At 32.5% G+C, this 14519-nt stretch overlaps 1 protein-coding gene across 3 annotated transcripts in view; it reads left to right on the forward strand.

The window, feature by feature from the left end:
* LOC111087924 overlaps positions 1–13809 on the forward strand; it is a 19716-nt gene extending 5907 nt beyond the window's left edge. The window contains exons 2-7 of one of the 3 annotated variants that reach the window (XM_022396364.1): positions 8326–8390; positions 9252–9313; positions 10726–10824; positions 11718–11804; positions 12750–12787; positions 13479–13809. In XM_022396364.1, coding sequence (XP_022252072.1) covers positions 8326–8390; positions 9252–9313; positions 10726–10824; positions 11718–11804; positions 12750–12787; position 13479 — 352 coding nt within the window. In that variant the 3' untranslated portion in view covers positions 13480–13809. Of the gene's footprint in view, positions 1–8325; positions 8391–9251; positions 9314–10725; positions 10825–11717; positions 11805–12749; positions 12788–13394 lie in introns of all 3 variants that reach the window. The other 2 variants (XM_022396362.1, XM_022396363.1) reach the window with 2 other exon arrangements.
* The last annotated feature ends 710 nt before the right edge of the window (positions 13810–14519 follow it).

A 14519-nucleotide genomic window follows, 5' to 3' on the forward strand; every position in this document is an offset into this window, starting at 1 on the left:
GTTGACATCTCTGTACGTGGGTGCCTTGCGTGGTCTGCAGGCTGGGGTCCCAGCTCAGCCATTATTTTTACTTGTGTTTCCCGCTGTGGGGCAGAAACGAATACACAATACATAGAAATGAATTGCACATGAAAATCGACTACAAAAACACCACTTCTACCGAAACCAATAACACAACCCACAACTTCATTTACACAGGCAGCAGCAGTTTGCTCACAACCACACAGTAAACAAATACCTCATCCAAATAAATAAACACAGTCAAAATTGAAAAGAACCACTAAACAGCAATCTAAAACTACAAATAAAATAAATGCTCAATCAACAAATATATCGCATACCAAAAATACCAGTAACATTACTTACAAATACAAGCAAAAATACCAGTAAAATTACTTACAAATACAGGCAAAAATACTAGTAACATTATCTACAGATACAGGTAACAAATCCTATAATAGAAGCAGTCAAACTCAGATGTACCAAAAATACCAGTAACATTACTTAAAAATGAAGGCAACAACCCTATAATAGAAGCAGTCAAACCCAGATATACCAAAAAGACCAGTAACATTACTTACAAATACAGGCAACAACCCTATAATAGAAGCAATCAAACCCAGATATACCAAAAAGACCAGTAACATTACTTACAAATACAGGCAACAACCCTATAATAGAAGCAATCAAACCCAGATATACCAAAAAGACCAGTAACATTGCTTACAAATACAGGTAACAACTCTATAATAGAAACAGTCAAAAACACATTTATCGATTTCATCAGAGAATATCAAACTCTCTAAGTAAGCAAGACAGTATTTCTCTACTCATCGAAATAGCTAAGAAACATCTCACATCTATAATTCCTTACATAATTCATGAGTTCTCTCCTCACCTAAAAATTCAAGACACAATACAACAATATCCAGGTTATTGTACTTGGCAAATCGCCTTTAACCGGATTTTACAACATCACCTAGGTTAAAGTATCAAAAGTGTATTTATAGGGTATTTATGTGAAACGCGCATGTGATAAATTAATCTCGTGAGAAGTGATGTTTTGCCAGTGAACTGTTTGCAAAGTTTTATTACACAACCAAATAAAAAGAAATGACAAAGCATTAAATGCTATAAGTATAACATTCATGGACGTGGTCCTGAAGAAGAAAAAAGGGTTAGTGTATTTAAATCTTAATCTTCATGTTTGTGCGCTAATCTCGTGAATTAATCGTGTAGAATTTGTCTGTTAACAAAATCATCAGGGAGGGGTTTACATAGCACCTGACCCTCCCAGGTCGTGAACAACACGACCGAATACAGACTCCAGACCATTCTGCTGTGGAAAGACTTTTGACGGTCGTGGAGAAAAGTCGATCTCCTCTCTCAGCTACAATTAATCTTCCGTGGACTGTAATCGCTTCCCGCGGTGACAGGATTAAGGTTCTGAACTTATTTTTACGGTAAAAGGTCTGGCAACTTAGCTGTCAGTCTTTTTACCGTAAATTATTAGTGAAATTTGTTACAGTGCATAGTACTCGTTTTATTGCAACTTCACGCCAAGTCTTGTCTCTTTCATTATACCTACGTCACTATCTTCCACATAGAAGATCCACGAACTTCCAGTTACTGCGATGATCAAGTAACACTGTATTATCCTTGGAATACCATATCGGTAGCTGGATTATTCACGGTAGAAGTTTGTACAATAAAAGGATTACTCAGGTCAAAAGCCACGCGAAATATAACTATTCCAAATATAAATTAATACAGCATGATATTTTTAAAAGAATATTACAATAACCCCAAAACAGCGCAAATATGTTTTTGCCCAGATCTATTGATCATTTTTCTTTGCCACTTTTGTTTTGTTATATAACATTCGGCTAAATACATATAACTAGCAAATTGTTGCGGTTTGTTTTTTCTTAATTTGGATATCTATGAAGTGTTTTTTTAAAAAAAAGTAGTTTGATTAATTACTAATTAGGACTAAGATTTCCAATTCTAATGTTTTGTTGTTTTATTCTGTAACATCACGTAATTATACAAAACGTATTTCGACACTTACAAGCTTCTGGTTTGAGACTAACTAGCTTCTTATCTACATTATTATACAAATCAACAATCTGAATACTTTGTGACCTTCTTTTCACTAACTTACTCATCCATTATTAAATGCATTACAACTTATCAATCTGAGTATCATTACAGTATTATTACAGTCTATTAATCTGAGTATAATTACAGTATTATTACAGTCTATCAATCTGAGTATCATTCTACATTATTATACAAAACAACAATCTGAATACTTTGTGACCTTCTTTTCACTAACTTACTTATCCATTATTAAAAGCATTACAACTTATCAATCTGAGTTTCATTACAGTATTATTACAGTCTATCAATCTGAGTATCATCTATCATTTTATGAGTATTTAAAAAGGATTGTTTATAATAATTGACAAAAAATGATCTTTTACCTAATGTATGACTCCTGATGATATAACTTATGTTCTATTGAAGAATCAGTAGATTAAATCACTGAGGTTTACGCCTGATAAGACTGTATAACCTAATGTGGCTTATGTAACCTTCTACATTTTGACTAAATGAGGTTCGGCATTTCTCGGAAGTTCTGTATTGGCATGTTGATATTATGATATTAAACTGAAGTCTCTACCTATTAATTACTCTCTTTATTTCTGAATTCAATTTTTCATTGGGATTTTATACTCATGAACGTGTATAGTTATAAAAACACAACTTTAATCGCACCAGTCTGGTACCATGTACTGATCGTGTAAATATTTCTGACGTTATATTTGACTCTTCTTTACTACTATTATTCCCTCTTCTGTCTCGTCGAATTTTTTCGTCCTTTTTGTTGTTAACTAAATTTTCGAGTTCACACCTTTAATATTCAGAGATTTTCTTCTGGAAGTTCATTATTGCCGATGGTGAGTTAGAAGAGTGACAGAAAACTCCCACTATTCGATCTGAAAAGAATATCCGAAAAGTTGGTGGTGGATGTCGTTCTAGTCACTTCATAATTAGGGACATCTAGCGTAGGTAGCCCTTATGTAGCATTACGCGAAATCCAACAAACAAATAATTCTTCAGGCTTGTGGCCCCATCTATCGGTTGATGGTTATTTACATATCATCCATTTTCCAAAAAAATATATATACTTATAAAACAAGTACTTGTTTGAAGAAAGTTTTAAATTAGGTTAATTTTTGAATGAATCATTTGAAATTATTTCACCTCCAGCGGTCGGTGGCTTTTCGATGGAAAATATCGTTTAATAAAGTTATCATTTCAACTGTGAACATTTTTGTTGCTTTCAGGAAACCTTGAACAAAATATCTGCCTGTCTGAAAATAACAATTGAATTCATTACTAGTTATGATTAATAATTCAGTTTAAAATGTTTGTTGTTTTTAAACACTGTAGCATCATCTAACTATATGCATTCTTACATTCATAAGCTTCTGGTTTGAGACTAGTTCGCTTCTTCGCTACATTATTGAGCAAAACTTTAAACACACTCAGAAACCAATTTACACGTTCATTCACTAGGCTGTTCAGTGTGTACTTCATAAAAAAACCAATATTTATGTAAGTTGCAAACTCGTTCAGGCTCGATGTAAATTGTTAATTGTATTAATTGCAAAATTAATTGTTCTCTCCGCAACAAGAAATTAACTGTTAAAATCATGCATAATGTTCTATGCAAACACTATATGATCGTGATATCAAATAAAGTTGCAATGTTACGATTGCATGTTAAAAGTTTTAGTTTTCTCTTATCATGCTGAGCTTAAAGTGCCATCTGTGTTCAGATTGGACAGTACCGACAGGCACCGTTCAGCAAACATAAAGTGCAACGTCGGGACATGCTCCTACTTCCACAGATACCTCACGTGCAGTAGCTGATATTTTCCTTATACCTGGTACAGGTTGACACCTCAGTCAAAACATTTGTTGCTATAGCAGCCGATGTAGAATAACAAAATGGACTATGCTAATTACAATCTTTTATTTTTTACACTTTTTTTTACACATTTCTACTCTTTACGGTTTTTGTTGTTGTTTTTTTGATAAGTCATTTTGAAAGCTTTTTACATTTTTTAACTCAAAATATTTAAACACTCAACGTAACTTGGAAGACCTCTGTTACACTATATATTATTTAGTTTAATCACATTCTATATTTGAAATGTACTGTTACTAGAAAAATACAAATGAAATATAACACACTATTTTTATCTGTTCATTTGAAAGGAGGGTTGGGAGTGGCCTGGATTTTAGCGTGTGAGGGCTTTATAGTAAACAATTAAATTGAAGTTTGTAACTGTTAATCGCAATTTTTTTTTCTTAATTAAGTCTTAGATTGTGAAATTATATATTCGTTAATGTGTATAATTATACACAAACACAGTTTCATTAATCACATTAGTCTGAAAAAAAAACATATACTGTTCAAGAAAATATTTCTAGTATATTATTTGTACTTCCATTTACAAATGTTCACTCTCTACTGCGGTATTCGATTAATAGTAGCCACCTAGGCGGCAGGTGCTTTTCGTTGATTGTCTTTTGGTCAGCAGTTATAAATTAAGGAAGTTATGCCTGAATGTTTGAAGTCTCTCATCAGGTCGGTCAGCATTTATGTCACGTAAAGTGTTGTTCAGACCGTAAATACCGAAGCTTACTCTTAAGATATGTCATGCCCCCCCCCCCAGTAGCGCAGCGGTATGTCTGCTGACTTACAACGCTAGAATCCGGGTTTCGATACCCGTGGCGGGCAGATCACAGATAGCCCATTGTGTAGCTTTGTGCTTAACTTCAAAAACAACAAAACAACAACAGATATTTCATTAATTGTCTCCACGGATTAAAAGATAATTAAGTTTCATAACTGCATTGTATTTGATTCTCGTTGCTTATCAAGTGTAATCTCCACCTGGAAAGTTGTTCTTCTCATATTGTGTAAAAATTTTGATCCACGTTTTATTTAAGCAGAGGTATGCTTATAATCAAATTTATCTCGTGGTGTAGTTCGATGTGTTTTCCACATGTGTTGCCCCTTGCAATAATTTAACTACAAATTAGTTTTAGTATCACTGTGTTCTGTTTTATAATATAACGTACTAAACACTACAGTTATTAGTGCATTAAGTTACCACTATATATGCTGGTAGGATACGTTGTCATTAAAAATAAGAAAAGATATTATCCTGCTTCTACTTCCACTTGCTCACTGGCAAAGCTGAGCAGAAGGCAAAATATGTTTGTTTGTAATAAAGCACAAAGCTACACAATGGGCTATCTGTGCTCTGCCCACCACGGGTATCGAAACCCTGATTCTAGCGTTGTAAGTCCGCAGACATGCCGCTGTGCCACTGGGGAGGGTGGGGCAAAAGATGCAAAATAAATGATGAGCAAAGTAAAAATATAATATTTCATAATTTACACATATTCAAGGTTTTTTTTATATATATGGTCCCTCAATAAAAGGCACAGGTGTGCCAAATACTATTCAAATTATGTACATGTTCAGAAAAACTTTACTGATATGACTTTATCATAATGGAAACGTTCTTTCATTTTAGGTTTAAATAATTATATTGTGACATGTAATTATTTGTGTAAGAAAAAAGCTATTTCCCTAATGAATATACTGGTTTTGTGGAAAATAACTCTTAATATATATATATATACATATATTAAATATATGAAAATAATAATTTGAGAATTAGGATTCTTAGCTGAAAACATTTCTGGAAAGTTTCGTTAGAAACGTTATAATTGCAAGTAAAATATCAAATATTCTAAACTTCGAGTTATTACATGATTATATAATATTGTATAATTCTTCAAAATTCTTAGCACCTTCGAGTTAAACAAAATACAGTCTAAAATAACAACGGTATGAATTTCGGAAAATCTAACAAAGTCAAATAGTTTACAAGTAGAAATATGGCAAATACATCAAAATTGGAGGAATATTTAATAATAAAAGAATGAACTACTCTTAAATATTAGAAAAATACCAATGACATTCACAATCTTCCCTCTTTTTCTCAGTTTTCGTATTTTAGTGGTTTTTCACTCTATGGAGTAAAGTATTAAAGTTATCCATAATTTATGGCTGCTTTGGGCCTATAAACTAACATAATATGTCAGAAACGTTAAATGTGCTAGATCTTTCCATCGAACGCGATAGGCTTATGTATCACCTTATTAAGAGAAGGCAGCCATTTCAATGAATATAATTGTACTTAATGCCCAAACAAAAGTGAATGTCACAAAGGGAGATATTTCAGCACTGAAAACCGAAATGGGAGTTGTTACAGTAGGAAACTAAAGGGAAGAAAACGAAGGTAATATCATATGCTCCAGAGGACATGAAAGGGAATACCTGTATCATTTGTAGCACAGAAGGAAATATTAGTAAAATTATGGCTTGAAAATGGTTATCCACTACACCGGAGACATAAATGGAGGCAGAGCCGCGATAGTATAAAAGGCGAGATTAATAGCAAGGAGGACAAGTATTAGTAACAAAGAGGACACAATTGAGGACGTTGAAAAGAGTGAACATACGAAGGAAGTACCAATTGCATCAGGGACATGAAGTATGTATCTGTAGTAGACTAGTACTTGGTACATAAAGGGGATAGTGCCAGCGATTCAGGCATGAAGGGAGTTTTGAGAGCGGATGAAGATACTGTATTTGATGCTTTATAGCATCATCTGTGGCACGAAAAATATATCAAAGACAATGGGGGATGCATAAGGGACTATTTATAGCACTGAGAAATGTATTATGTTGGTAACAGTGGAACACGAGAAAAAATATCAAAACCAATAGCAGCAAAGTTTAAATCATGATTATACTTAGAGACAAAACGGTGAGTAAGTGAACCATCAGGCGTTGCTGTATTTCTCTGGCACTTTTTCAACAGAAAGGTATCCTCCTACATTGGTAATATAAACATAACAACCAGCATGTTTGTTTCAGTTTTTAAAACGATATGCCCTCCATTACTATATATATATGAGCTATAAAACAGTGACATTTAACACACTTATCCCTGACTTTTAATTACAGTTCCAAAGTTGCTAATACATATCTAGGAGTTCAACATGTTGTTAATATTTCTATGATATAGCTACAAGCGAGGTTGATATATTCTGCCACTTATGACACGCCTTGTTTCCTTAACTTACTATAATAACATCGTCTTTTAGATCAACGTATGTTAAAAAGATGGGATTTATAACTCCAAAAGCTGACAGAAACAAGAATCCACATCCTAGCCTAACAAGTTCTCTGATCTCCTCAGTTATTTTCTGCTCGGTTATTCTTAATAGTACAAAACAAAGAGACGAAATATGCAATGACTTTAGGGCTTGTACGGGATGGGATCAAACTATTGATAGAAGCACGGTCTAACATTTTTTCAACAGCAACGATATAAAGAAATGAAACAAAACCAGGTGTTCCTTAAAGAATTTGCAGTATTTGGTGAGGGATATTTGTTTCAATGTAATATTCAAAGAAACATAATAAAGAAAACATTTTACCCATGAACTGCCAACGTTCACTTTTGAATTTCATTTCAATTAAATTAACTGCTTTTTAGAAGTAGTTTTCAATTTCCTAAAGTTAATGTAAACGAATATATACAGTGCCTTATGGTTCCCTCAGTGGGTGAGCGATAAGTTTACGGACTTACAATGTTAAAATCTGGGATTCAATTCCCCGCGATTAACAGTATCATATAACCCATTTATGTAGCTTTATGCTAAAACAAAAAAAAAAGAATGCTTTGTGAAAATATCACACAATAACACAAATGAATATTTCAATCTCTTAGTGAACGAATTGTTGGTTTGATGCCGCTGGCTATAACTTTTTTAATATCATGTAGTGACTCTCATAAGCCTGTCATTGAAGCTAAGAAGTGTCATAGTCATTTGTGCACGTGACCTTATTCCTATTGGAGACTGACGGCTAATAAACCACAATCAAAAAATAAAACAAAAACTCAAAGCTGGTTTGTTAAAAGATAACTCCACCCCCAAAGAAGGCATTGGTCGAAACCTCCGGTATATATATATATTGTTAAGAAAATGAGTGGATAAAATCAAGCCATTACCATTTAACTAAACTCTTATAAAAATTCTCTGAGTTGACTAAGTCAGTTATTACTTCGTAAAACATACTTAGATAAGTATTATAATGAAAAGCCTTAAACCTCTCATGTATGTTGCTTTATTGTTTGTTTTAATTTCATGTTTTTTTTCAAGCGTTGCAATAAATTCGTCCTCGGAAGATGAATTTTCTGTCTTTGAAGGCTTCGTTGGATACTGCAGTAAGTTACATTGGTTACAATGTGTTTTTTTATCTTTACTACAGCAACCAAAATTGATAAAATGTTTATGATATATAAAACTAAGTAGAAAGTTTAATACTAATACTATAGGGTATGCGCTCAAAAACACCAACTAAAATATGCATTGCCCCAACATCATCTACGAAATTTATTATGTATCTTAATACTCATGTACGGTATTTTCTATAGATCTATATACACCGTATATTATTTCAATATTAGCTCAAAGTTTTGTTATTCAAACAGATCTAGTTAACGAGTAAAAAAGGCTTAATGCCATTATTCGGTCGAGAGAACCGACTAAAATGATTAATAATTAGTGTAATCTAGAAAACTAGCTGAAAAATCAGTTATCCGTAACAGATATTAAGTGGGTTTATAACACAGATATATAATCTAAAGAAATACTTGGAAGGTTACACGCTCTTATATGAGCTAGAAAACTATCTCCAGGGTTAATTACTAATGTATACTATCGAGTAGCTAGAAGATACACTACTGATGCCTAGTATATGTGTAAAGGGGTATCTTAGATCAGCTTTCAGAATCTTGAACGATATATATATATATAATTAGGTTATAAAAACTAGTCTTAACATTCAAGTTCAGGTGAAGTTATTCGGTGAAGAGATTTTTTTAACGTATACAGCTCCAGTAAACTCACCATTAAACGCATGATAAGTTATTACAAATTTCATATCAAAAGTAAGAAAAAAAAATGGTTGGCGAAAAACTACATCATTCGAATTAGGCAATGTTTTAGGCCGTGATAATAATTACAAAGTACTTAGTGTACATTCACTGCTCTTAATAATAAGCAATATATTTATCTCATGTTAGCACGAAGATACAAAATGGGTTTGCTGCACTGTGTAGAAGAGAATTTCGGAATGAGAGAAAAGGTAAGTTACACATGAGTATACACAGAGATACGAGTAGCAGTAGTTTTTTTCGTATCTGTATGAGAACACATGTGGCCACTACAAGGGAGAAGTGCTAAAAAATGAACAGATGTTTTACTTAGAAGTTTCCAGGATTCTATTTTAAAACACTTTTTTTTCTCATTTCTAAAAAATACAAATCCTGAAGAACATTATCCCCACATTAAACATCTTTATTCAAATTCATAGGTGCGTGAATTAATTTTTAAAAAATAGGAATATGTATGGCTACGCCAGTGAAACTGTCTGTTGAATATTTATATATTACAGCTCCGATTCACAAAACTGGACTATAATACAGTTGACAAATATAAATTAATATTCTCCCTTCTAATATCCCAGCTTGAAATTCGAACTTTGCTCTCTTCAGACAAATCAACAAATCTTAAACTCGTTTTATTAATAACAAACAACAACATTTAAACATTTTTCTTGAATACGAACGTTTCATCAGAGTCAAATAAGTTTTTTAATGTGGTTTAGAACGGAACTTTAACAACAGATGAGTACCAGGCCCGTACGCATGATGTTTGAAAGTGGGGGTTTAATTTGTGAGATCAAAAGGTAATACATATTGTGCGAAGCACAATCAGCATGCAAAACATGCTATTGCTACGGGAGTCTGAGGGCATGCCCCCCCCTCATAGAATTTCTAAGAAGTGGATGCTATGAGATTAAATCTGGAAGTAATTTTGCATGAAATATAGATTAAACAATTACATGGCTGTTCACATAAAATCCACAAACATCCAATGAAAAGCCAAAAAAATCGTCATTTTGTTGTAACACTGCATGGGAAGCTAGATTTAAATTAACATAAATATGTGTGTTTTATCATAGTAAAATACTGTATTATGTGCATACAGAGTATTTATTGTTAAATTATATTACTAATTTAAACAACTGTACAACAATAGTATATTAACTATTTCAATCATTGACCATCATATATGTACATTTATGCACTACTGAAATAACATATTAGCATGCCCCCATTCTTCGGGGGTGCTTTTCCATAAATAACTTACATACAGTTTCAATGTTGATAGCAGTGTCATAATGATTATGTATTAAAGCTAGAACACTCGGTCTTTCTTCGGTTTATGTACACCTCAGATAATTATTCAACCGGCGAAAAGCAGATGCGAACGTTCACATGAACATGAACTGAGTGGTAATATAATGTTTTTACATCACAAGACTAGGAGGTTCTGGCGACCCACCCCCTACCCCGCGTACGTTCATGGTTGCAGTTAATATCCGGTGAAAGTTTTAGTGTAATTTTTGTATGTTTAATTTTAACTTGGAATGCCATTTTTTTAAAACATTACAGATAAAATTACTTAAAAAATTTGTTGTATTTTTTACGCTAGCTCATAAATGCCTGGGTTCACTGCTTGGCTAATATGGAGATGGAAATCACCAACATCGAGGAAGCAGCCAATGCAATCTGCGTACCAAATCCAAGATTTGTAAGTTCACATGCGAATTCTAAAAATTTTCTGTAGAATGTGTTTAGGATTTAAATTCAAAGAATAGTAATACATTACTATGAGCACTAGACAACTGAAGATTCGTGGGTTTTAAAAACAAGAATCTAAACTACGTTAAATTTGTTTTGAAAGACTAAAATATTTTTGTATTTAAGTAAGCTTGAAATATAAAGGCCATTTCTTAAAATAAGGCATCTTATTCTAACTTGCTTATCATATTTACATATCAGTTTCATACTTTTGAGCTTTATCTTGTAGATTCCACATTGTGCTGCATTTTGTATATCTCCAGTTGACTATAGGCTCAAAAATATACTGTTTGTGTGTGTGTGTGTGTGTGTTACATGAAAATATCTTACTTTTTAAAATTATAATGAGCTTTATTATCAATAAAATTTCAACATTGATTTTTGCCCCCCTCCCCAGTAGCACAGCGGTATGTCTGCGGACATACAACACTAGAACCCGAGTTTCGATACCCGTGATGGGCAGAGCACAGATAGCCCATTGTATAGCTTTGTGCTTAACTTCAAACAAACAAACATTAATTTTACGTGTAGTTTCCAGCCGATCACATCTTAATGATACTGAAATCTAATTTTAAATTAAAATTTAGAAATATCTTATTATGTTTTCTTAACTCACAGCAAGTTGGCTTCTCAATAGTTTAGTGGTAGGTTTGAGGACTTGTAGCACAAACATTCGGGATTTGATCCTTGTAAAAGGCACAGCTGGTGTCGATTTATGCTTACTAAACAAAGAAATAAAGCTCTAACAATTTCAGTCGTGAGTTTCATAAACATTGGTTAAAAGGTTTTTGCGACTGTTAAAAACTATCAATAACTGTTTTTCTCAAGACATTTTTTCATCAGCAGAATCCAAGAATATTCACCACTTGCGTCATGGAAAAGACAGAGACAACGAAATGGTTTTGGTACGAACTTGGAATTGTGATGAAGGTACATATTTATTTAGTCAGTTGCATCTAATAGTCTTTCATTGTTTATTTTTAAATGCCACATTCTAAGCACTCTATATTTTGACTTTTCTGAAACAGACACTACCTCATCAGCCGGTGGTTCAACGGTAAGTTTAAGGGCTTATAACATTAAGATTTGGGGCTCTATCCCTGCAATGGGATACAATACAAGTGGTCTGTTGTGCAACTTTATGCTTCCCAAAAACGAATTTAAACGGAAGCAGGGTTGAAAATATCAACCTAAATTTTATTTTCTACTAGAGAAGTCTTAAGTGTTTATAATCAGTTTCAGGCAACAAGGATTGCCTGATTACTCTTGTATGAATACTTTATTGTATATTTTTTTCAAGCTGTAATTAAAAACTGAAGTGAGCTCGGGTCGTTACATTAACATTCTAGTATGAAATCGTAAGTCTATTACTAGAGAATTACATAGTTCTTCTACATTGATTTTTTGTTCGTTTTTTTCTCAAAGTAGTAACGTGAAGCATCTTTTGGTATCAACAATGACACGAAATTATCTCTTCTTTGCTCAGAAAGTTAGGCAGAGTATTATTTATGGATTTTGAAATGATGCATTTTCAGATATTTTATAACTTGAATATTATCCAAAATTCTCGTTTTTTAAAGGAAAACCTGTAGCTCTCACTAATAATTTGTAAGCTCTATCACTGCAAAAACGTAACTTTAACGAAACTGTTGTAATATAATTGAGAAAATTAATATATATATGTATATATATATATATATTGCTAAATAATTCCACCATTACTTCAGATGTTTGTAATATCTCCCTAACTGCGTTGAAATTACAAAAATACTTGTGAGAAATTCGTGATAATTTTTAGGTATTTAAAAGGAAAAAAATAATTTTGTATTTGAAATCCTACATCCTATGTGAAAATGACAGATGTGTTTTCTTTAGGAATGTTTGACCATGGATAACTACAGCCACGAGAACTGGTGAGTATCTGGTGGAAAAATCCTTAAGTTGCATTGATTTCTACAAGTTAACATTACAAAGCCAACTTTTCGTTAAATTATACAACTGTCAAAAATATGGAAGACGTTTTGAATTTTTTATATAGTTAGATTTAAAACCAAAATATTGTTTACATACATGCTGAGTGCAACATTTATTTTAAAATTATATTTTCGTTTTATCTGTAACACGATAGCCATCGAAAAGTTAAATACTAAATCGTGTATGGTTCCCTGTACAGTGTCCTTCACTTCAGTAAGAATAACGTCTTTATTTGAAATAGACTGCTTTCTATTGCTGACGTTAATAGCAATTTAAAAAAATATATAGACTGACGTTATAAACTTGCTCATGATATTTCAAAATCTATATGCAGTTACGTAGCAGTTGGACAAAGGATATAAGCCGTGTATAAAAATATACTAGATATTAGATGTAAAAAGCATGAGCTTGACATGAAATGCTCAACTAAAAATACAACTGGATGAAATATTATGTATTAGTTTTTCTCTTTACCTAAACTGCTCACAAAATTATTTCTTTCTTAGGTTTCTAACACACTGTATTTTTTTTTTTTTTTTTTTTAAGGACCCGCGTTCATTACTGAATAAAGGGTTCTGACGGAATTATCGAAACGGAAAACAACAATTAATATTACACATTTTTTTCCAGATACGAGTGTTGGTGTTGCTTTATCAGTTTATGATACCTTTATATGACCTATTCACTTTTAATCTCCGGAAATTTATGGATGCACCAAAAGCACAAAACATAATATAATTTTGGTATTTTTTGTTGCTTACGATTAAACTTATCAAGTAACAAAGTTAGTGTAACATGATAGAATCTAAAAAATTCTAACAACTTGTCACAGATGAGAACATGTTATAGTTCGCAAAACTTACCTCTGTGTGAGGGTTCTTAATGTTGCTAAAAGAAAAGTTATTTTATCCAATTAGTTTTACTAATAAAAGTTAATTAAGTGATTTGAAAATTTTACTTCGTTGTATTCTGCATAATAAAAAAAATTCATGCATAATAAATAGTGTACATTTCCTATTTCCTATTTCACGAGTTGAAGAAATAATGAAAATCAACCTCTCAAGCAACATGAATGAACAAGATCGTTACAATCAGCTTCTCACGATGAAAATTACTACTCCGTTGATTTAATTTTAAAAAATTAAGGTCGATTTGATGTATATGTGCAAGTAAATCTGGGCTATACGTGCTGTGCCGGTATTCATTTCTTACAAGGCCTAATTTTTTCAATTAAAAAACAAATGTTAATTGTCAAAAATGAACAGAAACAGATGAAAAATACTGTAAATTTATTCTTAAATTATGAAAACTTTTCGGACCAAGGTCCTCCATTAGGCAGTGCCTAAAATCTTCGTAAGAGCTGAACGAGAAACAAATTGGAATGGCAATATCAGAATACTGAAAAGGGACAAACTACTCTTGCTAAGACGTGTTCTTCCCCTTGTAAATTAAGCTAGAATTGTTGTTGTTATTATTGTTTTAACAAAAAGCTGTACAATGGGCTATATGCACTCTGTTCACCTTATAGAATCAAACTCAGAAGTTTAGCGATGTAAGTTCTGTTGTTGGCGTCGATATGTACATCCAGAAAATTGATGGTTTTGTCAGTGGCTATTTCGTGGGTGAATTTAAGCACAGAGTTGTCCTGTAGGTTTTGTCGGAGCATCATTA

The sequence above is a fragment of the Limulus polyphemus genome, unplaced genomic scaffold, assembly GCF_000517525.1.
Source record: "Limulus polyphemus unplaced genomic scaffold, Limulus_polyphemus-2.1.2 Scaffold2851, whole genome shotgun sequence".
Lineage (NCBI taxonomy): Eukaryota > Metazoa > Arthropoda > Merostomata > Xiphosura > Limulidae > Limulus > Limulus polyphemus.